This window comes from Desmodus rotundus, chromosome 9, assembly GCF_022682495.2.
Source record: "Desmodus rotundus isolate HL8 chromosome 9, HLdesRot8A.1, whole genome shotgun sequence".
Lineage (NCBI taxonomy): Eukaryota > Metazoa > Chordata > Mammalia > Chiroptera > Phyllostomidae > Desmodus > Desmodus rotundus.
The window spans coordinates 40,187,534-40,209,023 of record NC_071395.1 but is presented as its reverse complement, the minus strand read 5'-3'; the positions used below and the strand labels follow the sequence as shown (position 1 = coordinate 40,209,023).

General features: G+C 56.0%; 1 protein-coding gene across 1 annotated transcript; it reads left to right on the top strand.

The window, feature by feature from the left end:
• The first annotated feature begins 498 nt into the window (after window positions 1-498).
• LONP1 (lon peptidase 1, mitochondrial) lies at window positions 499-21,387 on the top strand. The gene is made up of 18 exons (XM_024568960.3): window positions 499-954; window positions 4,154-4,242; window positions 4,875-4,994; window positions 6,750-6,978; window positions 8,581-8,642; window positions 9,132-9,261; window positions 10,150-10,233; window positions 11,215-11,435; window positions 12,585-12,723; window positions 13,467-13,645; window positions 15,995-16,082; window positions 16,483-16,605; window positions 16,683-16,799; window positions 18,234-18,374; window positions 18,749-18,914; window positions 19,765-19,979; window positions 20,067-20,231; window positions 21,019-21,387. Exons 1-18 carry the CDS (start codon window positions 514-516, stop codon window positions 21,193-21,195), a joined length of 2,886 nt encoding a protein of 961 aa, XP_024424728.2. The 5' UTR covers window positions 499-513; the 3' UTR covers window positions 21,196-21,387.
• Window positions 21,388-21,490: the final 103 nt, after the last annotated feature.

Sequence of the window (21,490 nt, the reverse complement as noted above, 5' to 3'; positions counted from 1 at the left end):
CTTTCAGAGACTCGACGTGCGCTTGCAGACACAAGCGCACGCTTCCCTTGAAATCTCGTCTCCCCATCTATCCATTAGGGACTGGGCAAGAGCAGACGGCCAGCTGCGCGGTGCGTGGTCTACAACTTGAGCATGTGCACACCGTATCCCGGGAATGCTGAATCCACCATCACGACGCACCCTAGAGCCTGAGCATGAGCTTAGCTCGTCCTTAAAGCCTGTGTATGCACGATCCCAAATCCTCACTTTCAGCAACTGCAAGTCATTTTGCTAGGGCCATAGCAGCCCTCCACATGAGTCGAAGGGGCCGTAAGCGCTCTAGCTGGTCGGCTAGAATAGGTGGATGCCATGAAGGAGCTCGAACTACCGCACCTCTGCTCTCACAGGCCCCGCCTCCGCAGTTCTTTCCGAGCCACGCCCCCGGGCAATCGGGACAGCCCCCGGCGTGACGTGCACACCAGTCCGGTGAGCGGAAATGACGCAAGCTCTGCGCGCCCCCAGCATGGCCGGGCTATGGCGGCGGGCGCAGGCTACGTGCGGCTGTGGAGAGCTGCGCGGTGCTGGGCAGTGCGCCGGCCGCTGCTGGCCGTTGCTGGAGGGCGGGCCTCAGCTGCTGCTGGAGCGTGGTTGCCTAGAGGCTGGCGGGCCTGCGACACTTCTCTTTGGGCGTTGTGGGGTCCTAGTCCCACGTCCGCGGGCCAGTGGCGGGGGCTTTGGGAGGGGAACAGCCGCGGCGCCAGTGGAGCCAGCGGCGGCTCATTCTCGGGCGGAGAGGATGCCCCTGAGGGCGGCGTGGAGGATGGCGCCGCGGGCGCGGGGGGCAGCTCGGGCGGCGGGGAAGGCCCCATCATAACGGCGCTGACGCCTATGACCATCCCGGACGTGTTCCCGCACCTGCCACTCATCGCTGTCACCCGCAACCCGGTATTCCCGCGCTTTATCAAGATTATCGAGGTAATGAGATCGCCCGCGTTGCCTCCGTTTCCCCACCTCTGCAAGCACCGAGTTTCTCGAAAGTTTTTCAGACACGAAGTTTCTCCAAGGCAGGAGTTGAAATTCTTTTCTGCTCATCACTGGGTTGGTGAACTGGAGCCAAATTCCTCCTCCTTAAGGGGAGTTGAACCCACTTAGAGTCCTAACCATAGAAATCCGGCTCTGAGAAGGAACAGGTTTTTTTAAAAAAAGCCTTTTTTACTTTTAGAGAGATGGAAGGGAGGGAGAAAGAGAGGGAGAGAAACATCGATATGCCAGAGATACATAGACTGGTTTCCTCTCCCACTCCCCCAACCAGGGACCTGGCCCCACAACTCAGGCCTGTGCTGGCGACCCTTTGGTTCGCAGGCGGATGTTCAGCCCACTGAGACACAGCAGCCAGGGCAAGAAACAGAACCGTTTTGAGGCCCAGTTACTTTTCTGCAGGTATTGGTAAATGTTTTGTAACCCTCTTCCCAAGGTGGCCTCCATTCTAGTTAGGAGCCCCTTTGGGATGAGGATTCATTCCTTTCTTAAATATTTCTTGACCACTTTCCATGTGCCAAGTTCGGTTCTAGCTGTTAGGGATACAACAGTGAATAAGACAAGAATTCCTGCCTTTAGAGTTCACATTTTAGCGGGATTTTAGAAGCTATAAACAAGGTTAGTAAGTAAAATATGTGCCAGAAGGCAATAGTAGAGCAAGAGGAGGATGGTACCAGAGACTGAGGAGGGAGGTGGGAGGAGAATGTTCTCAGAGGGGTGCAGCTATGGTTTTGTTCATTCAGCAGAGTGTTCGTAACCTTCTTCCACGTAGCAGGCACTGAGGATACAGCACCAGACGAGTCAAACATAGTATAGTCCCTGTGCCTAAGGAACTTCTGCAAAGAGGCAGGGAGCAAGATCCTTTCAGACTAAGAGCCCTAAAGGGAGGGGTGGGTGGGGAATTAGGGTGATGTAATAGAGAGAAAGCATCGTGAGTGCAAGGAACTTTAGTTTTTACAGTAGGAAGGACACAAATGCCTCTTCTCCCACCCCTTTTTAATGATGTGGAAACTCGAGTCCATGAGGAGAAAGTTTATCTGTTAACTAAGCAAGGTCATACAGTGAGTCAGCCACTCCACTCACTCTCCAGCCTGCCTCACCCCCCTGCAGTTTCTGCTAAGTAAATCTCAGGGATGCCTTGGAAAGGGACAGGACAATACAGGGACAGCAGCCAGGCAATGGGGAGGTGACAGAAGGGTCCCCCTCCACCTCCTGTTCAGCATGCTGCTAATTCTGTTTGAGCTGCTCTTCCAAGGAGCAGCATGCCTTGATGTTGAGTGGTGGTGATTTGGAGGCCCCAGGATAAGACCCTGTGGTTGTCCCCACTACACCTAGCTCTGTGACCTTGGGCAGGCCGTTGCTCTGGGCCTCCATTTTCTTATCTGTGAAGTGGACATACTAATAGTACTTTCTTTCTTAGAGCTGTTGTGGGAGATAAAAGAGGTCCCACCTAAAGGATTTAGAATGGTGCCTGGTGCCTAGTATGCCTCAACAGTGAGCAGCTGCATCTGTTGTTTCCTTCGTGGGGCTCTTCTGATACTTCAGAAACCTGCCTGGAGACCTCTTTCCCATCTTTGACCCCACCCTCAGCAGTCCTCTCTATTCTGCCAGGCCTCGGGGCCAGGACTGTTCACCAGGTGTGGCCCCCTCAGCCCAGCAAAGTGCAGATGCCCCTGCCCCTAGTGCCCAAGCAGAGGCAGTGATTCTTCTGAGAGATGTTGAGTATCCTCCTGGAGCTAGCCAGGAGGGGTAGATGTGCTGCTGTGGATAGCTTGAGACTGGCATGTGATCCTAGTTCTATTGCTCTTACCTTGTAAATAACGAAAAGGGACCCTGCCAAAGGAAGGGGAGGTGCTCAGACGCGGCAGTCAGCTGTTAGCAGAGGAGGAATGAGGAAAACTTCTGTGGACCCCAATAAATGTTTCTGAACTTGTTAACCAAGCTCTGCTTACTCTTCGTTTTGTAGTTGACTGTATAGGGCTAACTTGCCCCAATAGGTTCTTTTCTTAGTGGCCTCTGAGTACAGACTCGTGGTTTTTAGTTTTTGTGGGTCATGTGCTACTGCCCCGCTGCCCCCCACCCCCACCCCCGCCGTGGCTGTCATGGACCTTTCCCCTTGGAAAATGCATGTATAGTGTCAGGAATTCCCAGACCATAAGTTTAATAGCTGTTGTTAGGGGTGAGTTAAAACACTGGTTTTCCAACACGGTGCTTGGACCAGCAGCACCCCCTGGGGGCTTGTTTGGAATGCGAATTCTGAGCACTCTTTAGCTCTGCCTCAGAAACTGCAGGGGTGGGGTCTGGCCATGTTTCAGGTCCTCCGAGTAATTCTGATTGATTGCCACTAGTTAGTCACACTCTGGTCTGGGAATTGACACAGGCTTGAACGAAATCGCCTGAGCCCTAAAGCCATCTGTGTACCACCCACCCTCATCAGCTGTCTCCTTGGAGACATCATTAGCCCTCCACTTAACCGTTGAAATGACCCCAAGATAATGTGCTATGATCCTGCGGTTTCAGTGATCAACAAATGGGGTAGAGATGCGCTTGGGAAATACTCTCAGTGAAAAGCAGAGGATCTTACCACCCTGCAGGGTGGTCCACAGTTGAACTGCACACGTTTAGTGTCATTCTTATATTGATGACATCAGAGTGGTTCCAGTTTTCAAGCCCAGATATATTGCGAGTGAAACAGCTCTTGAAATTGAACCTTAAATTAATTTCTTGGTTCCAGCCATGTGTCTACTTTGATTTTTCTTTAGGAAGTGGGAGAACTAGTGAGAAATGGAGCTGGTTAACCCTGTACCACTATGTTCTCCACCTACCTGTCTTTTGTTTGTCTATTACTATTTTTTCATTACCGTTTATCCTCCCTGCACCCTCTTTCACCACCACCCCTGCAGTCGTTACACTGTTGTCTGTCCATGAGTTTTTTCTCTCTTTTTTTTTTTTTCTCAGTCCCTGTAATCCCCCTCTCGTTTATTTTTGGTTCAGGAGTTCCTGGACAAAGTTGATTAGTGTCCTGGATCAGATGAGCATGTCCCCAGAGAATAATACAGAAAAATGTTAGAGCTGCTGTCAAAATGCCATCTAGGAAATCTACCCTGCATTTCACTTTGGGGTCATTTCGCACTAGGTTAAAAATAAGAAGTTGGTTGAGCTGCTGAGAAGGAAAGTCCGTCTTGCGCAGCCATACGCCGGTGTCTTTCTAAAGAGAGATGACACGTAAGTGCAGTTTTTCCTTCGCTCCTTTGCTGAAGTTGCCCTCAGTGTAGCTCACCACCATTCCTGCCCCCTAGACTAGCCTGCGCCTCTGACCCTTGACCTGAAAGAAATTAAGCAAAGCCTATAGGGGACTGGGCCAAGCACCGAACATTACTTTCTAGTTTGGAATGAAGGCTTGGCTTGCAGTGCTGGGCTTCATCCACTGTCAGGGTGTCAGGGGGTGTGTTAATCTCAAGGACCCTTGCTGTTAAAACATACAAATACACACTTGCAAGGCCGCTCCAGCACAGAGCTAAATGGGCAGAACCACAGCTTTGGGTACACCTTGATGCCGGTTAGAAATTTGTTCCATTTCTGAGCTAGGAGTGTCCTGAGAGGGTCTGTCATGGAATGAAATCAAAATTCCATCTGGGCCGCCTCATGGCCAACTTGGCCAGGAGCTGCTCACCCACGCGGAGCCCCTGCTGGTGTCGCTCAGCTGGCTGCACGGCCCCTGTGGGAGTGACGTGGTCGCTTTCGGTCTTCAGTCCAGACTAGTGGGGAGTTTGTTGTCTCTCCCTCCTGGCCTGAGCTGCCCTGTGGGAATCAGAGTGCCTGTGCCTTCTACGTTCTTCTGTGTCCTTCTCCCTCAGGAATGAGTCCGACGTAGTTGAGAGCTTGGACGAAGTCTACCACACGGGGACATTTGTGCAGATCCACGAGATGCAGGACCTCGGGGACAAGCTGCGCATGATCGTCATGGGACACAGAAGGTTCGGGGGCCTGCACGTGTAGGGTGGTGGCGGGGTGGCGGTTCCAGCGCACCCGGGTCCCTGCACTGACTCGCGGTCTCCGGCAGCCCGGTGGCCTGGGCACTGCAGTAACCTAACCAGGCCAGAGCTGGAGATGGGGGCTGAGACACGTTGTCCCCAGAACCCTCCTTCTCAGAGTCGTCTTATTAAAGTGGCAGTGTGGTTGGTGGTCAGTCGTTTCTTTAATGACGTTGTTCACAAAAGCCTCACAGAAACAAGGTGGCGAGTTGCCTCCTGTCTCCCATCTGGGTGTCGGCCTCAGTCGGGCTGGCCTTTCCTCCAAGTGCCCGAGTCTGCGTTTGCCTGCAGGTCAGGCTGCGTGGTCCTTCCTAGCAGTTTGTCATCTTTCACTCAGACGCGTTTCCTCCTCAGTCCCTGATAAAAATCTGTGGAAAGGCTGCATGTGTATGTAAGCCCAGATTAAGCCCTTGTACTGTCACGGTTAATAAAGAGAAATCTGCGATCCTCTCAGGATTGAAGCTCTCAATAGAGAAACTGACCGGCTTTTCGAATGTGTTCCGAGGAACACTGGTCCTGTGAGACGCTTTGCCAGAGTCCTGTGACCAAATATACGTGAAAAACATCTCAGAGTAGAAGCTGCGAATGGGTTGGAGATGCAATGAATGTTCTGGAAAGCCCCTCATTGGAGACACTCGACAGTGTTTGTCAGATCTGGAGTCTCGTCCCTTTTCTCACAGAGCCTTTTTCTGTGTTGGCCGGGCAGCACCCCCAGAGCACTCGGGGAGAGGGCCTGCGCTGGGCCCCGATTTCTGTGAGCGGTGCTGGTGGCTGTGCCTGTGCGGAGCCCCACACCCCTTCATCTGTTCCCTCGAGAGTCTGTTGTAGGGAAGAGGCTGCGCCTCTGTGTCCTGGAAGGACTCGTGAGCCCGAGGAACAGAATAAGGTGCAAGCAGAACTGATAAAAATGGTGGTGGCTCCTGACTGCCCTGCCAGCCTATGGGGTACCTGATAGAGTGACGCCTGCTAACTCCTGAGGCTGGGCCTACGTGGGACCTACTGAGGCCCGAGCTGCTTTTCTTTGTGCACCTTGCTGATGACAGCTGGGCGCCAAGGCCTCATCTGTAGTAGCTGTCAGGCCCTCTCTGTGAGGAAGGCACTGTCGTTAGTTACCTGTGTGACAGAGGAGAGCCGGGAGGTGGAACACAGCACCTGGGGTCTGCTGTCTGCCAGGCCCTCGGTGTGAGTGGAGAGACAGGCGAGGGGCTGCCTTGGGTAGCACCCCTGGAGTGGGGAGGACACCAGGGGCATGAAAACAGTCACGAGCTGAATTCACACTGTGGTGGGTGCCTTGTGGGGGCGGGGGATGAAGACGGACGGACAGGGTGGCAGGTGTGCGCGTGGTCTGGCTCTGGTCTCTGGGTGGCGCCCTTGTATCAAGGTCTGAACAACACAAAGGAGCAACTCTGGTGAGCTCCAGGGTGAGGGGGGCAGGCAGAGTCCCAGAGGTGGCCTCTGCTGAGCTGCCAGCTCGTGATGCTCCCCAGAACCGGTTACCGCTGCCTTACCCAGTTCATGGGGGGCAGTGGGGCATTGGTATGGGAATGGAGTGCAAAGGTAGAGGGGATGCTGGTCTTGGGGTTCTGGGAAAGTGGCCTGGGCCCAGCCTGCACCCTTAGTTGTCAGCACTGGGGGGCCTTGCCAGGGCAGGGCCCTCCCAACCTCAGCGGCTTCACCTCTGCATCATCCTGCCTTCAGGATTCACATCAGCAGACAGCTGGAGGTGGAGCCAGAGGAGGCCGAGGCCGAGAACAAGCAGAAGCCACGCCGGAAGCCCAAGCGGAGCAAGAAGGAGGCAGAGGAGGATCCAGGTGCCAAGCGCCAGGTGGAGGTGGTGGAGCCCAACGCAGATGCCCCCAATGAGGTGCTCATGGTGGAAGTGGAAAATGTCGTCCATGAGGACTTCCAGGTCACAGAAGAAGTGAAGGTAAGTCCATGCTCCTGAGCAAATGCTGCTCAGGAAGCGTCTAGCCTGTCACAGCACTCATTGTTTTGGAGTGCAGAGTATACTTTTCCCCCCAAAAGTCCTTGGGAGGAACGGGGTGAAAAGGTACAGGAGAACGAACCACTGTGACTGTTAGCTGCTCTCGAAGGAGGTAGGGTTTGAACCGCGTCCAACCCCAGCCCGCGGCCTTTGGACAGGTGCCTCCAGCCTTCCCCGCAAGCCTAGGGCATGTAGGAGGGGAAGCAGGGCACATGCATTGGGACTCTGGGCTCTGAGGCAGGAACAAAATGCACTCTGACCCCCTTGGTCCCCAGACCTAGGCTAACCTGCCTTCCTCATGGTGAGCCGGCTGTCGTGATGGCAGGAGTGTCTTTCCACCCGTTCTCCTAGTGCAGGTTCTAGACAGGGTGACCTGCCTCCAATGGGTAGGGACATAGCTAGTAGCTTTGGTATGATCTTGGGGCAACTTCTGAGCTCTGTGGGAAGGAGTGCTGTGATGGGTGATGTCTCCCTTAGGTACCAGAAGGGGTGGTTGCATTTGCCACTAGCCTGTACAATCGTCCACAGGGCTACATGGGGTCCTCCTGAGCAGTGCTGTTCGGGAGAACTCTCCGTGGTGGTGGGAAAGTCTGTGATTCTGCGCCATTAGCGCCCTGTGGCTGTTAAGCACTTTACCTGTGGTGCTGCAACTGAGGAACTTCTGATTTTTATTTAAATATGAATAGCTGCCAGTGGCTGGTAGCTTCCGAACTGGGCTGCACAGCGTCAGTTTCCTAAGAGGATCTGTAGTGGGGGAAAGCCAGACACATAGATGGTGTGGAGAAGAGAACTGAGGACCTTGGAGAGACAGCGTGCTCATCCTTGTTCACGCGAGTGCCACGGACCACCAGCTGGCTCTATTGGTTCCTCCTGCAAAGGTCGACTCTGGTAATTCAGGGACAAACCTAGTAACTAGAGGCCAGGTGATTGTGCTGGAAAGCCCTGGCAGTTGTGTCTGCTGGCGGCGTGCCCACTAGTGCCCTCAGTGGAGTACAGTATGTGGGAACTGTGCTTTCTAGAAGGAAATGAGTGTGGGTGTGCATGTCATAAACTGCCTGGTGATTCTGCCAGGAGTGAGACCAGCCTCACTGTGGCAGGGGACGAAGGCAGGAAGGAAAGCAGTACCCATGGTGTCCATGGCAGTGGGCCCCCCACCTCTAAAGGGGCCTGGGGCAAGGGTCCAGGAGGGAAAAGACAGAGAGCCCTGGTCGCTCACAGGCAGGTCCCAGACAAGAGAAGTCACAACCTGGGCGTTTTGGGGGCTGAGGCTGAGGAGCCTCAGTTGTGAGGATAGTGCTTCACGTAAAGGAATAAAGAAGCTCCCTCCCCGCTTTTTTCTCCCCAAAATGCCTCATTCTAAGGTCAGAGCCCTGTAAGGAGACAGGGTTGGTTTTAGTTTTGCCTACTTGGTCTTGTGTTGCCATGACTGGTGAGTTCAGGCTCTGCTCTGGGGCCTCTGAGGCTGTCTGTGGCCAGGGCCAGTCGGGAGGGGCTCCCTGGGGCCACAGCAGACCCAGTGACCCAGTGACCCTTCTCGCTTGCCAGGCCCTGACTGCTGAGATTGTGAAGACCATCCGGGACATCATTGCCTTGAACCCACTCTATAGGTCGGTGTCCCGTGGCCAGCCCTTCCTAGGCCGGGGGGGCTCTTTGTGGTACCTGGTTGGCAGAGATTTTTCCCAAGGATATCCTGGTAGAAAACCTTGGGGAGGCAGGAATTTGATGGCCAGGGCCCAGTCCTATGTGGGTGGAGCCTCTTCCCTCCTAACAGGGAGGCCCTGGGGTGGGGCAGTTTACCTGGCCCAGGTTCTTTGCCTCCTTCCTGCTAACAAGGGCCTGGATTTGGCATGAAGGCCCTGTTACCAGCTGGAGTGAAGGGGGAAATCTCTGAAGGGGTTAACACGTAGCTGCTGGAAGGAGCTTGCATCTGGGCGCAGGGCTGTTAGTGCCATGGCTCTTGGACAGGGGGCCCCACCGGCACTGGAGCTAGTGAGGCCCAGAGGCCATTCTGGCTCTCTGCGCTGCTAGGAGGAGTGAAGTCGCAGCTGCTGCCATGGTCCTTGTGCCCCACGAAAACACCCCTCTGTCCCTTCCAGAGAGTCTGTGCTGCAGATGATGCAGGCAGGCCAGAGGGTGGTGGACAACCCCATCTACCTGAGTGACATGGGTGCTGCGCTGACCGGAGCTGAGTCCCACGAGCTGCAGGACGTCCTGGAGGAGACCAATGTGAGTGCGGCCTGTCCACGCGCGCACGGTGCTGGCCCTGTTCTACACGCTGGCTGCTTCCCAGCCTGGCTAGAGTCCTCAGCTCTGTCGTGAGGTGATGCACATGAGCACGTGTCCTTCAGTCCACATTTGGCTCCCTCGTTCTTTTTAGCGTCTGCATAGTGCTCCCTCAGGTGGCGCCCACCGTGTAGTGGGTGGCATGTTTGGGTTGTTGCCATTCTTTTGCTACTGCAACAATGCCTGTACGAATGTCCTGGTCTGCACAGCTTGTAGAGCTGCTGGAGTTGACCTGTAGATGGTGTTCCCAGAACTGGGCTTGTTGGGACGGGGTGCGTGCCTCTTCCTAGTAAGGTGTGGTGGTGGTCTGTCCTAGTTTGGACTTCCTCCAGCAACAGCTTGCAGAGTGCCCATCTCCCTCCCAACCCCCAATCCCAGCACAGATGGATGCCAACTTCATCTTCTTTTTTTTTTTAATTTTAGAGAGAAGAATAGAGGGACAGGGAGAGAGAACAACAAACATCAGTTTGTTGTTCCATTTACTAATGTATTTGTTGGTTGATCTTTTTTTTTTTTTTAAGATTTTATTTATTTTTAGAGAGATGGGAAGCGAGGGAGAAAGAAAGGGAGAGAAACATCAATGTGAGAAACATCAATCAGTTGCCTCTCATATGCACCCCAAACCGGTGACCTTTCGCTTTGCGGGATGATGCCTAACCAACTTAGCCACAGTGGTCAGAGTTCGTAGGTTGATTCTTTTATGTGCCCTGACTGGGATTGAACCTACAACCTTGGCATATCGCAAAGATGCTCTAATCAACTGAGGAGCTACTTGGCCAGGGCTGGACATTGGCTTCCAATGGTCCTCTCATGTCTTCCCTTTTTTGGCAGATTCCCAAGCGTCTATATAAGGCTCTGTCCCTCCTCAAGAAGGAGTTTGAGCTGAGCAAGTTGCAGCAGCGCCTGGGGCGGGAGGTAAGTGGGCCGGGGGCAGCCCTGGGCTGGGAAGGCACCTGTGCTCTGAAGGCTGCATGCACCAGGCCTGTGAAAGTCATTAAGTTAACTTAAAACCGATCCCGGCACCTGGGCCCAGAGAGGTCAGTCTCCGTCTGACCATCCTCCTTTGAGGGGGAGCAGCCCTCTGCTTTAGAGTCCCGGGGAAGATGCTCGAAATTGGGAGCCAGCCTGGGAAAGGCCGCAGAGCTCTTTGCCAAGACTCAACTGTTGGAAGCTCACCTTTCCAATTTCGGGCAAATCCATGGACTGCCTGGATCATCAGTTACTTAAAGGTCATGTCATTTTCCAGATGGGCCTCAATTTTTCAGTTAGATTTTTTTTTTTAAGATTTTATTTATTTATCTTTAGAGACGGGAAGGGCAGGAGAAAGAGGGAGAGAAACATCAATGTGCGGCTGCCTCTCACGTGCTCCCCACTGGGGGCCTGGCCCGCAACTCAGGCATGTGCCCTGACTGGCAATCGAACTGGTGACCTTTGGTTCGCAGGCCAGCGCTCAGTCCACTGAGCCACACCAGCCAGGCCACAGGTTTCACGTCAGAAACAGATTTCACATTACATCTTTAATTGGAAAGCCTGTGACACCTTATTAACACGCCACAACTTGCAGGTAAGCACAGTGGATCTCTAGGCCGGCACCGCTGCTGACGCAGGGCTCAGGGCCGTGTCCTGCTGTGCTGTTATCAGACGTGTGGGAGACACGCTGGAATCGGGCTGAGCGCCCCTGGTCACTCACTCAGGGTGGAAAAGCGAAATCTTCTGTCATCATTACTTATTTCACGGTCCACGCTGAGGGACAGTTTGGTTAAAGATGGAAGGAATTGGAGGCCGTGTGCACTGTGCTGCTTTTTCTGAGTCCTGAGGAAGCAGCAGCCCCACCAGCCCTGGCGTGTGGACACCCTGTGTGTTCTCTGGTCTGATGGCAGCTTCTCGGCCCTGCAGGTAGAGGAGAAGATCAAGCAGACACACCGCAAGTACCTCCTGCAAGAGCAGCTGAAGATCATCAAGAAGGAGCTGGGCCTGGAGAAGGAGGACAAGGATGCCATTGAGGAGAAGTTCCGTGAGCGGCTGAAAGAGCTCGTGGTCCCCAAGCACGTCATGGACGTTGTGGATGAGGAGCTGAGCAAGCTGGGCCTGCTAGATAACCACTCTTCGGAGTTCAAGTAAGCACCTGGGGGTGATGGTGCCAGTCTCTGTCACATCTGGCCATCAGGAAAGCTTGTGACCTGACAGGGTCCAGATGCCAACTGGACACCTGGAGGGTGCGGGTGCTTACCGTGTTAAACAGCACCAGGTGCGCGCCGGCCCATCTCTCACCCTGTGCGGACCCGCCTTTGTCATCCCCATTTCATAGACGAAGAAATCAGGGCCAGGGGAAGTTAAGTCAGTGACAGGGTAGGTGGTAGGTGGAGACAGAGATTTGAACCCAGGGATGTATGGCTCTAAGCCACTGCTTCCAGCCAGTACCAGCAGTCCCTGAGCCATTGCCTCGAGGCTATCCTCGTCCCCTGGTTTCTGTGCCCTAGCCTTTCATGCTGCTTTGAGAGGCAGCCAGGAAGTGAGTGTGTCTTGCTGGGGACTCAGCCTTGCCTGACCGTCTTTGTCCCTCACACGCAGGCCGTGAGTCAGGATGACTGCCCAGCGTTTGGGCCGAGGAGCTCGGGGCCCATGGGCCTCTCCTGGCCCTGCCTGTGGCACCATACAGCAGGGACTGGGTGTTGCCCCTGGGCCGTTTGTGTGCTGGCCAGGTCCAGGAATAGCCCCTCTGAAGGGAGAACCCAGGTGCCGGGCCCTGAGTTCCTGCTGGGCCAGGCCCTGTCCTGGCTCAGACTGGCTGGAGAGGGCTGGGCTCTTTCCCTGGGAGACAGTGCAGCCGTCCTGCAGATGCCCAGGTTTTCTTCTTCAGTGAACGAGCTTTTTGCACTGCTGTCACCAGTGTTGTAAACAAGCCTCCCCTGGGCCCAGGAAGCTGCTGTCCCTGGCACCCAGCTCCCAGCCCAGGGGTCACTGTCTTGGTAGTGTCCACCTGCCACCGTCCAGGCGTCACTCTCCCCACTCGCCCTGTGTCAGGCTGCCTCCCTTGGTCGAACCCCTGCTCTTCCCATAGTGTTGTACCCTGACCAGTCCCCACTGGTGCCAGGAACCACACCACCTCCCAGGTGTGGCCCATGCCGAGACGGCTTTCCAGTGTGGTAGCAGTCTGCCAGCCATGGTGTCCTTGTGTAGTTCACGCTTTGGGCTTACGGGGCACCATAGCCAGGATCAGGCAGCTCGCTGGTCCCCACTCACCACTCTGGTCTGTCCTGCGGCAGCGTCACCCGCAACTACCTGGACTGGCTGACATCCATCCCGTGGGGCAAGTATAGTGATGAGAACCTGGACCTGGCCCGGGCCCAGGCAGTGCTGGAGGAGGACCACTATGGGATGGAGGACGTCAAGAAGCGCATCCTGGTGAGGCCACTTGTACCCCCTCTCTCGGGCCCTGGGTGTCCTGGGCATAGGCCAGCCCAGCCCCTATGTTGGGTACCACACTCCACATCCCAAGCACTTGGCCATTGTCCCCAGGACAGGTGCTGAGAGGCATGGTCTGTAATGGTCTGGATTTGCATGTGAGTGGGTGGTGAATGGACTCCTCAGGCCCTTGGGCCCAGGATTCCTTGTGCCCTGGGCTGTGGGGGAGCCCCAGAGGGGAGCCCTGGTGAGTGTGTGGGTCTGGGGGCATGGAAGGGCCCGAAGGGTGGGGTGGAGGACCCCAGCCAGAGGTGTTGAATTGGCTCAGAGATGTCAGGGGCTGCCCAATTCGGCCTGCCCTGCTTGAGGGGCGGAGCGAAAACGGGCCTGGCTGAGGCCAGACTCGGGGAGAAAAGAAACCATGGTGACGAGGGTGTGGAAGAAGAGGGCCTGCTAAGTGGGGGAGCTGGCCCATGGGCCTGTGCCATGGTCACTGGTAATTGATTGTTAGGTGTCCATGTTCTCCTGGCACCTACCTGTCCTGTTAGTGCCATTGGCTGTCACTCCTTGTGACAGATGACACCTGCAGTCATCTTGGTCCCTCCAGGACGGGCCTTGTCCTTTCTCCCAGCCCCCAGAAACCTAAAAGGTATGAGAAGGTGGCCAGGCTCATGTCAGGCACAGCCCTTACTCTGCAGAAAGGCGGCCAGTGACTGCAGTCTCATGGGAGCCTCTGCCTGTAGGAGTTCATCGCTGTCAGCCAGCTCCGAGGCTCGACCCAGGGCAAGATCCTCTGTTTCTACGGCCCCCCCGGTGTTGGCAAGACCAGCATTGCCCGTTCCATCGCCCGCGCCCTGAACCGCGAGTACTTCCGCTTCAGTGTCGGGGGCATGACCGATGTGGCTGAGATCAAGGGGCACAGGTAGGCCCAGCCCCTCCTCGCCTGGCTCACCCCAGCCTCCTGGGTCTGCTCCTACTTTGTTAGGGTGATTTTGGTGGCAAGTAGTGAATCCATTCCCACTGGAGTGACTGAAAAGTTCAGGCATTGCTCTGACTGACGTCAGGCTCAGCTGAACCCAGGCGCTCAAACAACAGTGGAAGGGCCTGTCAGCGGTTTCAGTGTGTCCCACCATCAACTCCCTGCACTGCTGCCAGAGACCCAGGGCGGCCGCTGCTGGTTTGCCTGGGTCATCTGATTAGTGACCGTGAACTAGAGTGAGGGGCAAGGTGGCCCCCCGGTGAGAATGGGACAGCCTACGTTGTGACGCCCAAGCACCTGTCTTGCTTCTTTCCTCCCTCATCAGACCTGGAGCAGGGCCGGTATCCTCTGTGTCCAGGATCTTAAAGCCACCTGGCCTTGTGCCTGGCACCCTTCAGTGGGACATTCAGGCTATTGTGTTCTCCTGGGGCTTCCCGCCACGCTGGCCTCCACAGAGGTTCTTAAAAAGTGCAAACTCCTTGAGACACAAGGGTCTGTCCTCAATTTCCCACAGTGTCGAAAGGGGGCGGGGCAGGGGAATGGAGAGGGTGGTGCTGTCATATGCTGTGCTTGGTGTTTCTGCCTCGTGACCGAAGGACGTGTGATTTCCACGGACCACCCATAGCATTTCCCAGCCTCACTGGCCCCTGGGTGCACAACCTTCCACCTGCCCCCAGAGCCCTGGCAAACTAGTGTTCAAGGAAGACTTGAGTTCATGTTAAAAGTTAACATTTCTGTTGTCTCTAAAAATGGGATACTTTTGGCTGTCTGCTGGGCACGGTGGGATCACCCACTTGGGTGTGGCCCCTGCTGCTCCTCACTGTGTCCAGCCACCAGGGAGGTGGACAGTCCATTGACCCAGAGGCTGGTGTGAGCTCCAAGAGGGGTCAGGGATGCACAGGGCCCACACAGCATTGGGTATAGGGTCATGCGGAGCCCTCCAGCTGGGATGGTGCAGGGGTCCCTGGGGGCCCTGCTTTGAGGGTGGAGGGGTACGGGCAGCTGGGGAGGTTCTTGGCTCAGTGCTGGCCTCTGAGCTGGGTGAGCAGGAGGATGAAGGTTGTAGAGGGGCATAAGGGAAGGCAGGGGTGACCCTGGTAGCCCCTGAGCCCTGTTGGGGGATTGCCCAAGAGCTGTGGGCAAGGACCACTCCCCAGGGTGAGAAGAGGCCTGCCTGAGTCTCTGAACAAGTGTAGGCAGTCTGCGACATTGGGGGGGTCGTTGGGGAAAGGGCCCGGAAGGACAGGCAGGTGCTATGTGCTGGCGCTGGTCTGGGATTCCAAACTAAGGACCAGGACGAGGAACCAACTGACCACTGTTATCATACTGAAAACTGCCAGGCCCTCCTTGGCCCACAGCCCTCTAGGGCCCCTGCCTCCCTCCGGGTAAAAGCGCAAGTTCTCCTCTCGGCCCACATGGCCCTGAACACTTGTCCCAGTGCCCTTGTTGCCCTCACCTTCTTCTCTCCCCCTTGCTCACTCTGTTCCAGCCACACAGGCCTCCTCACTGTTTCTTCAACACACCAGGCCTGGTCCTGCCCCAGGACCTTTGTGTGGGCCATTCCCCCTACTTAGAAAATCCTCTTTCTCCAAATATCCACACAGCTTACCTCCTTACTTCCTCTGCTCAGAGCCTCTCCCTAAGACGTTCCTTATCCTCACTTTGAAACACTGCCCCCCCAGCAAGTGTCATTGTAGTTTCTCATCCCTGCTGTTTTCTTCATAGCACGTACATCAGTTTTTGAACCCCATGATTTCCTCCTCCACCTGGTGTGTGGTCTACCCTGCAGGGCCTTAGCTCAGACGCACGGACTGTGTCTGGTTTGTGCCCTGCAAATGCCAGGTGTCTGCAGCCGAGCTGGGGCAGAGCAAGTGGGTTGAAAGAAAGTGCCAGCTGGGTCAGGCCCTGCCCAGTGACCATGAGGCCTGATGGGCCCTGCCTGCTGTCCCTCAGAACCCAGGTGTCAGGGATGTTCCTGCTGCCAATGTGGCTGCTCTTGGCCCTTCTTGTTCTGTTGGGTTTTGCTGGATATGAGGTGCCGACTCAGGATGGGCCTGAGTTAGACCTGGCTGTGAATCTCTGTCCCCTCCCCTGAATCTGAACTGGTGGGGGAGGTCGGGGTGACCAAGTGCTCTGCAGATGAGCATGGCCAGAAGTGGCCATCATTCTTCCCCAGAGGGTGCATGGCACACTGAAGTCCTGGATCTCTACGGGTGCTGGGCCTGGGAGGATTCCTGTGGTCAGCCCCCGGTGGGTGAGGTGCTGACTGCCCAGCTGTGCCCTCTACCCCAGGCGGACGTATGTGGGCGCCATGCCGGGAAAGATCATCCAGTGCCTGAAGAAGACCAAGACGGAGAACCCCCTGATCCTGATAGACGAGGTTTGTGCGGGCCCAGGAGGGCTGAGCTGTGACTAGGCTTCCCTGAGGTCAGATGCAGTCCGCTGGGCCTTCCTAGCCCAGAGCTCCTGGCAGCCCCGAGCAGGCAGACTGTGTTCAAAACAAAACCCATGGTCCCTGAGTCACTGTGGGTGGCCTCACTGCAACAAGGCCATCTCATGTCACTGGCACCCGTCCTTTCCTGAGGGGCTCCATGTCTGCCCTCCGCTATGCTACGAGGACACCCCTCCTGTCCTTGCTCAGGGCTTCCCCAGTTCTGGCTCCCCGTGCTGGCAGGGTCTGGGCCCACCTGGTACCCTCCCCCCCCCCCCCCAGTGTCTGGTGAACAGGTGCAAGGAGCAGGACAAGGTGTGACATCACTCACCTTCTGATGCCCTTGCAGGTGGATAAGATTGGCCGGGGTTACCAGGGGGACCCCTCGTCAGCACTACTTGAGTTGCTGGACCCTGAGCAGAATGCCAACTTCCTAGACCACTACCTGGACGTGCCTGTGGACTTATCCAAGGTGCGTGACCTGCCTGGGGGCTTACTGGGTAGGGAGAGGTGGGGGGCCAGTCAACACCTCACCACAGCGTCCTCCAGGTGCTGTTCATCTGCACGGCCAACATCACCGAGACCATCCCGGAGCCACTGAGGGACCGGATGGAGATGATCAACGTGTCGGGCTACGTGGCCCAGGAGAAGCTTGCCATTGCAGAGGTGAGGCCAGGCCAGGTCCCCTGTCCATTCAAGCCCTAGGAAGGGGGTGCCCCACTGCAGCTCTGGCTCAAGGAACATCAGTGCCCACTGAGTGCTGGGCACTTAGTCAGAATTGGGGGTACAGTCCACGATGACTCTGTTCTTGGAGCTCCCACTCCAGGAGGATGAACACGGGACCCTCTGTGTGGTGTAGATACTGTGAGGTGTGGCCAAAAGGAACATGAGGCCTGATGTAAACTGCAGTGTCACACTTCTGACACCAGGGCGGGGTGCTTCCGCACACCAGCCAGCTCTGGCTGGGCGCCCTCCATTCCGGTGAGACGGTGGCAAGCATACCCAGCGTGGGCAGCACGCCTTACAGGTTCAGGGCTCACGCCACAGAACTGCCCCAGCTGCAGGCGCCACTCGCCAGTCCTGGCCTCTCTGCCTGTAAACCGGGGTTCTTACACCTCCCTCCTCAGGTTTGGTAGTTTGCTAGAACAGCTCACAGAGCTCAGGAAAGCAGTTTAGTTACTATTTACTGGTTTAGTTTGAAGGATACACCTTGCAAATGGCCCAAAAAGAGAGCCACAGGGCGAGGCATGGAGGGGAGTCTTACTTGCATTGTGGAGTTTTCCTTCTGCAAAGGGGTTTTTCCCCCTTGATGCCTTTGCAGCTTTGAGATGGGCACGGAGCCCCATCCCTTGGGGCCCAGGGGGCAGGAGGGGACAAGGAGCTCGTAGCTAAGGCTATGGCATGTGTGCTGGGACTCCCCACATCTGTCCTCCATCCATGATGACTCACCTGGGTGAAGGACGGACCAACTCAGGTCTGGGCAGGGACTTCCTTCAAAACCCTAAAGGGATGATAGGACAGACACAAGGATTCCTGGGGCCTTCAGGGCCAACCCCATTGTCATTCAGCTCTGTCCCCCATTTAGAACTTAGGGCCGTCTTTCCAGTGGCTGCAGGCCTCTGGCTGCTCTGTGTTTGCTCAGGGCAGCAGCCATATAACCTTGGTCTGTATATGGGGTGAGCCCAGGGATCGAGGAGGCCTTCCTGGAGGAAGCAGCATCTAAGATGACATTTGAAAGGAGTATAGGAATTGGACCTGGGAAGAGGATACAGCAGGAGCAGGGGTGGCTGGCTGGGGGTCAGATTGTTCAGGGTCCTGGCATCCTCTAGGCTCTGCCCAGATATTCTGCCCCCATACCTCCAAGCCTTGCTGGCTCCTCACCCATCAGGTGACATCCTTCAGCCTGCCCTGATACCCTGTGTACATGGGATGACACCAACTTCCCCAGGGACCAGAGCTCTGTGAGGGCAGGCCCTGGGCCCACCTCCGTGCTGTCTTTACCAGCCAGGGATCTGTGGCTGGGTTGTGGGCTGTGGACCCTGGAGCCTAAGGGTGGGGTGGGTCCCAGGAGGTTCCTGACAGAGCTCTCCTCCCTGCCAGCGGTACCTGGTGCCTCAAGCCCGCGCCCTGTGTGGCCTGGATGAGAGCAAGGCCAAGCTGTCTTCCAAAGTGCTGACCCTCCTCATCAAGCAGTACTGCCGGGAGAGCGGTGTGCGCAACCTGCAGAAGCAGGTGGAGAAGGTGAGCCTGTACGACGCGATGTGACTGAAGTGAGCCAGACACAGGACAGGTGCTGTCGGGTCCCAGTCATGGGAGGCCCCCAGGAGTCAGACTCAGACACACAAGCAGAATGGTGGGTGCCAGTGGCCGGGGAGTTAGTGTGTGACGGGGACCATGTTTCAGTTTGGGAAGCTGAGGAAGTTCTAGAGATGGATGGTGGGGGTGGCTGCACAAGAGTATGAGCTGCACGCTTTGAAGTGGTTATGATGGTACATTTTTCATGTCACGTGCATGTTACACAATTTAAAAATTAAAGCAGAAAGAGCAGACAGAGGTGGTGGTGGGATGAGTGGGGTCTGTGGCCAGGCTGCCTGTTACCCCTGCACCCGCTGCAGGTTTTAAGGAAGTCTGCCTACAAGATTGTCAGCGGTGAGGCCGAGTCAGTGGAGGTGACACCCGAGAACCTGCAGGACTTTGTGGGGAAGCCAGTGTTCACTGTGGAGCGCATGTATGACGTGACGCCGCCCGGCGTGGTCATGGGGCTGGCCTGGACCGCCATGGGTGAGTGCTGCACATCCCCTCCTTGGTCCTGTGGGAGAAGTCTGCACTTAAGCCATCAGCGTGTTGCTCTGAACACCCCTCTGGCTGGCTGGTGACACACCGAGGCCACGGGAGTTGGGGCTGTTGGAGAGGCGGGGCCACAAGGGGGCAGGTATACTGCAAGAGCTTTATTTAGTTGATGCTCTGATAGCTTTGTGTGGGGGAGAGTCCTTTACAGCATGAGACCCTAGGTCACCACCCAGCAGGGGAAGGGGGTTTGGGAACTTCTGTGTGCAGGTAACATTGCTCAGCCTTGGGGTTCAGGGTCTTACAGCCCAGAGGTGGCTGTCAGTGGCTAGCAGGCATCGGGTGCAGTTTTGTGCAGTTTGTAAAGGAAGTGGGCTCTGGATGGCAAGACATTTGCTTCACCTGGGCTGCATTTAAAGCCATTGTGTGAGAGTTTGTGTCTTGACGCTGGCAGGCTCTGTGGAGGTGCACGATGCATGGTCAGGGCACAGGGGCCGTGTTTGGTTCCCTTAGGTGGCATGGGCACAGATGTGTGAAGAATGAGAAGGTGCTAAGCTGAGGGTTGGGCAAGGACGCTTGCAGAGCCCTGGTTGGGTAGCTCAGTTGTTTATAGAGCGTCAGCTCCATACACCAAAGTTGCGGGTTTGAAACCTAGTGAAGGCACATACAAGAACCTGTTGATGGATATACCAAACTGATGGTTCCTTTCTCTCTCTAAAATCATTAAGAGTTGCAGACAGAAAGGAGGGGCACTCCCTGAGGTGGCCCAGCATTGTGGGGGGGGGCTATCCTGGGAGTCGAGTTTTCCCAGGGCTCATGGGCCCTACACACCGGTGTCTTCCAGGAGGCTCCACGCTGTTTGTTGAGACATCCCCAAGGCGGCCACGGGAAAACAGTAAGGCAGACAAGGATGGGAGCCTGGAGGTGACAGGCCAGCTGGGGGAGGTGATGAAGGAGAGTGCCCGCATTGCCTACACCTTCGCCAGGGCCTTCCTGATGCAGCAGGACCCCACCAATGAGTACCTGGTGACTTCACACATCCACCTGCACGTGCCTGAGGTGAGTCACTCCGCCCGGCAAGTGTCCACCTCGCAAGGGCAGCCTTGCATCACACCTGCTCACCACCCACCTGCGTCTCCCCACCAGGGCGCCACCCCCAAGGACGGCCCCAGTGCTGGCTGCACCATTGTCACAGCCCTGCTCTCGCTGGCCATGGACAGGCCAGTGCGGCAGAACCTGGCCATGACAGGTGAGGTCTCCCTCACAGGCAAGATCCTGCCAGTGGGCGGCATCAAGGAGAAGACCATCGCGGTGAGTGCTGCACACCCCCCGAAATGTGCTCCCTGCATAGTCGCACACGCCATGCAGTCACGTGACAGTAAGGCACCATTGACACCACAAGCAAGGGTGACGGTTGGCTTTAGAGCAGGCATGGGATTTGGAACCGAGCTAGGTGGCCTGAGCCCGTATTGAACTGTTCCAGATGCCCCCCACTCCACAATGGTTCTCAGCCCTTTCAAGACTTGGGAGAACGTTCTAGGTCTTCCCATAGAAAAGAGCCCCCATCTGAGCTGCTCAGTGGGGCCCTGCGGGCTCCTTGAGGGTAGGAGTGGGGTCTCCAACCTCCTCATTGTCCTCTTAGCCTGGCACCGAGATCCGTTTGTACAGAAGGTGCTGGAGGCTGGCTCCACAGGGTGCTGTGTAGGCTGGGGGGCTCTGGTGGATGTGGGGAACCTGTCTGCCCCAGGCAGGCCCTTCATCCCCTACATGTCCAGCTTCTGTGGGAGCCCCACTGTCTCCTGAGCCTCTACTGCCCTCCGACCACTGTACAGATTGGGCCAGATGGTCAGTAAGACTGGAAACATTTTAAATATTAGCTACATTTTCAAAATCATGCCTTTCTCCAGCTCTCATTGCATTTTTAGGTGCCAAACCTCAAAAGGTAAAGCAATAGGTGCTGTGATTGAGTTGGACAAGGGGGCAGAGCAGAGCCGGGCAGCCTGGCTACTGTGATCAGGGTCCTCACCAAGCCCACTCCCTCCTGGAGCAGTGGCTATTGTGCTTTCCTGGACTGACCTACGGTCCCCCTGTATCCCAGGCCAAGCGTGCTGGAGTGACATGCATCATCCTACCAGCAGAAAACAAGAAGGACTTCTATGACCTCGCGGCTTTCATCACTGAAGGCCTGGAGGTCCACTTTGTGGACCACTACCGCCAGATCTTCGACATTGCGTTCCCTGAAGAAGAGGCAGAGGCCCTGGCCGTGGAGCGGTAATGGTGGCCCAGGCACTGCTGCCGCTTACAGGCCCACCCTCAGGTGAAACTGCACTGGGGGGAAGGGCCCTGGGCAGTCAAGCCACCTGAAGGCTCAGCAATGGCCTGGAACCCAAGGACCTCAATTATGATTTAATCATGGAATCTGATATGTATGAACTATTTAATAGCGATTAAAAACTATTTCCAGTAGTGCCTGTGTTGCTTCCCTCCGTGTCTACCATCGTGCCCCAACACCACTGTCCTGGAGGAAGTCTTGGACAGACAATGGTCCAGGTGCAAAATGCCAGCACAGG

Bases quoted from the DNA above. Each gene is read 5' to 3' on its own strand.
- LONP1 (XM_024568960.3), top strand. From the start codon at position 514: ATGGCGGCGGGCGCAGGCTACGTGCGGCTGTGGAGAGCTGCGCGGTGC. The intron at 8,643-9,131 runs GTCGGTGTCCCG...TGTCCCTTCCAG, and splicing joins GCCTTGAACCCACTCTATAG to AGAGTCTGTGCTGCAGATGA. The intron at 11,436-12,584 runs GTAAGCACCTGG...GTCCTGCGGCAG, and splicing joins AACCACTCTTCGGAGTTCAA to CGTCACCCGCAACTACCTGG.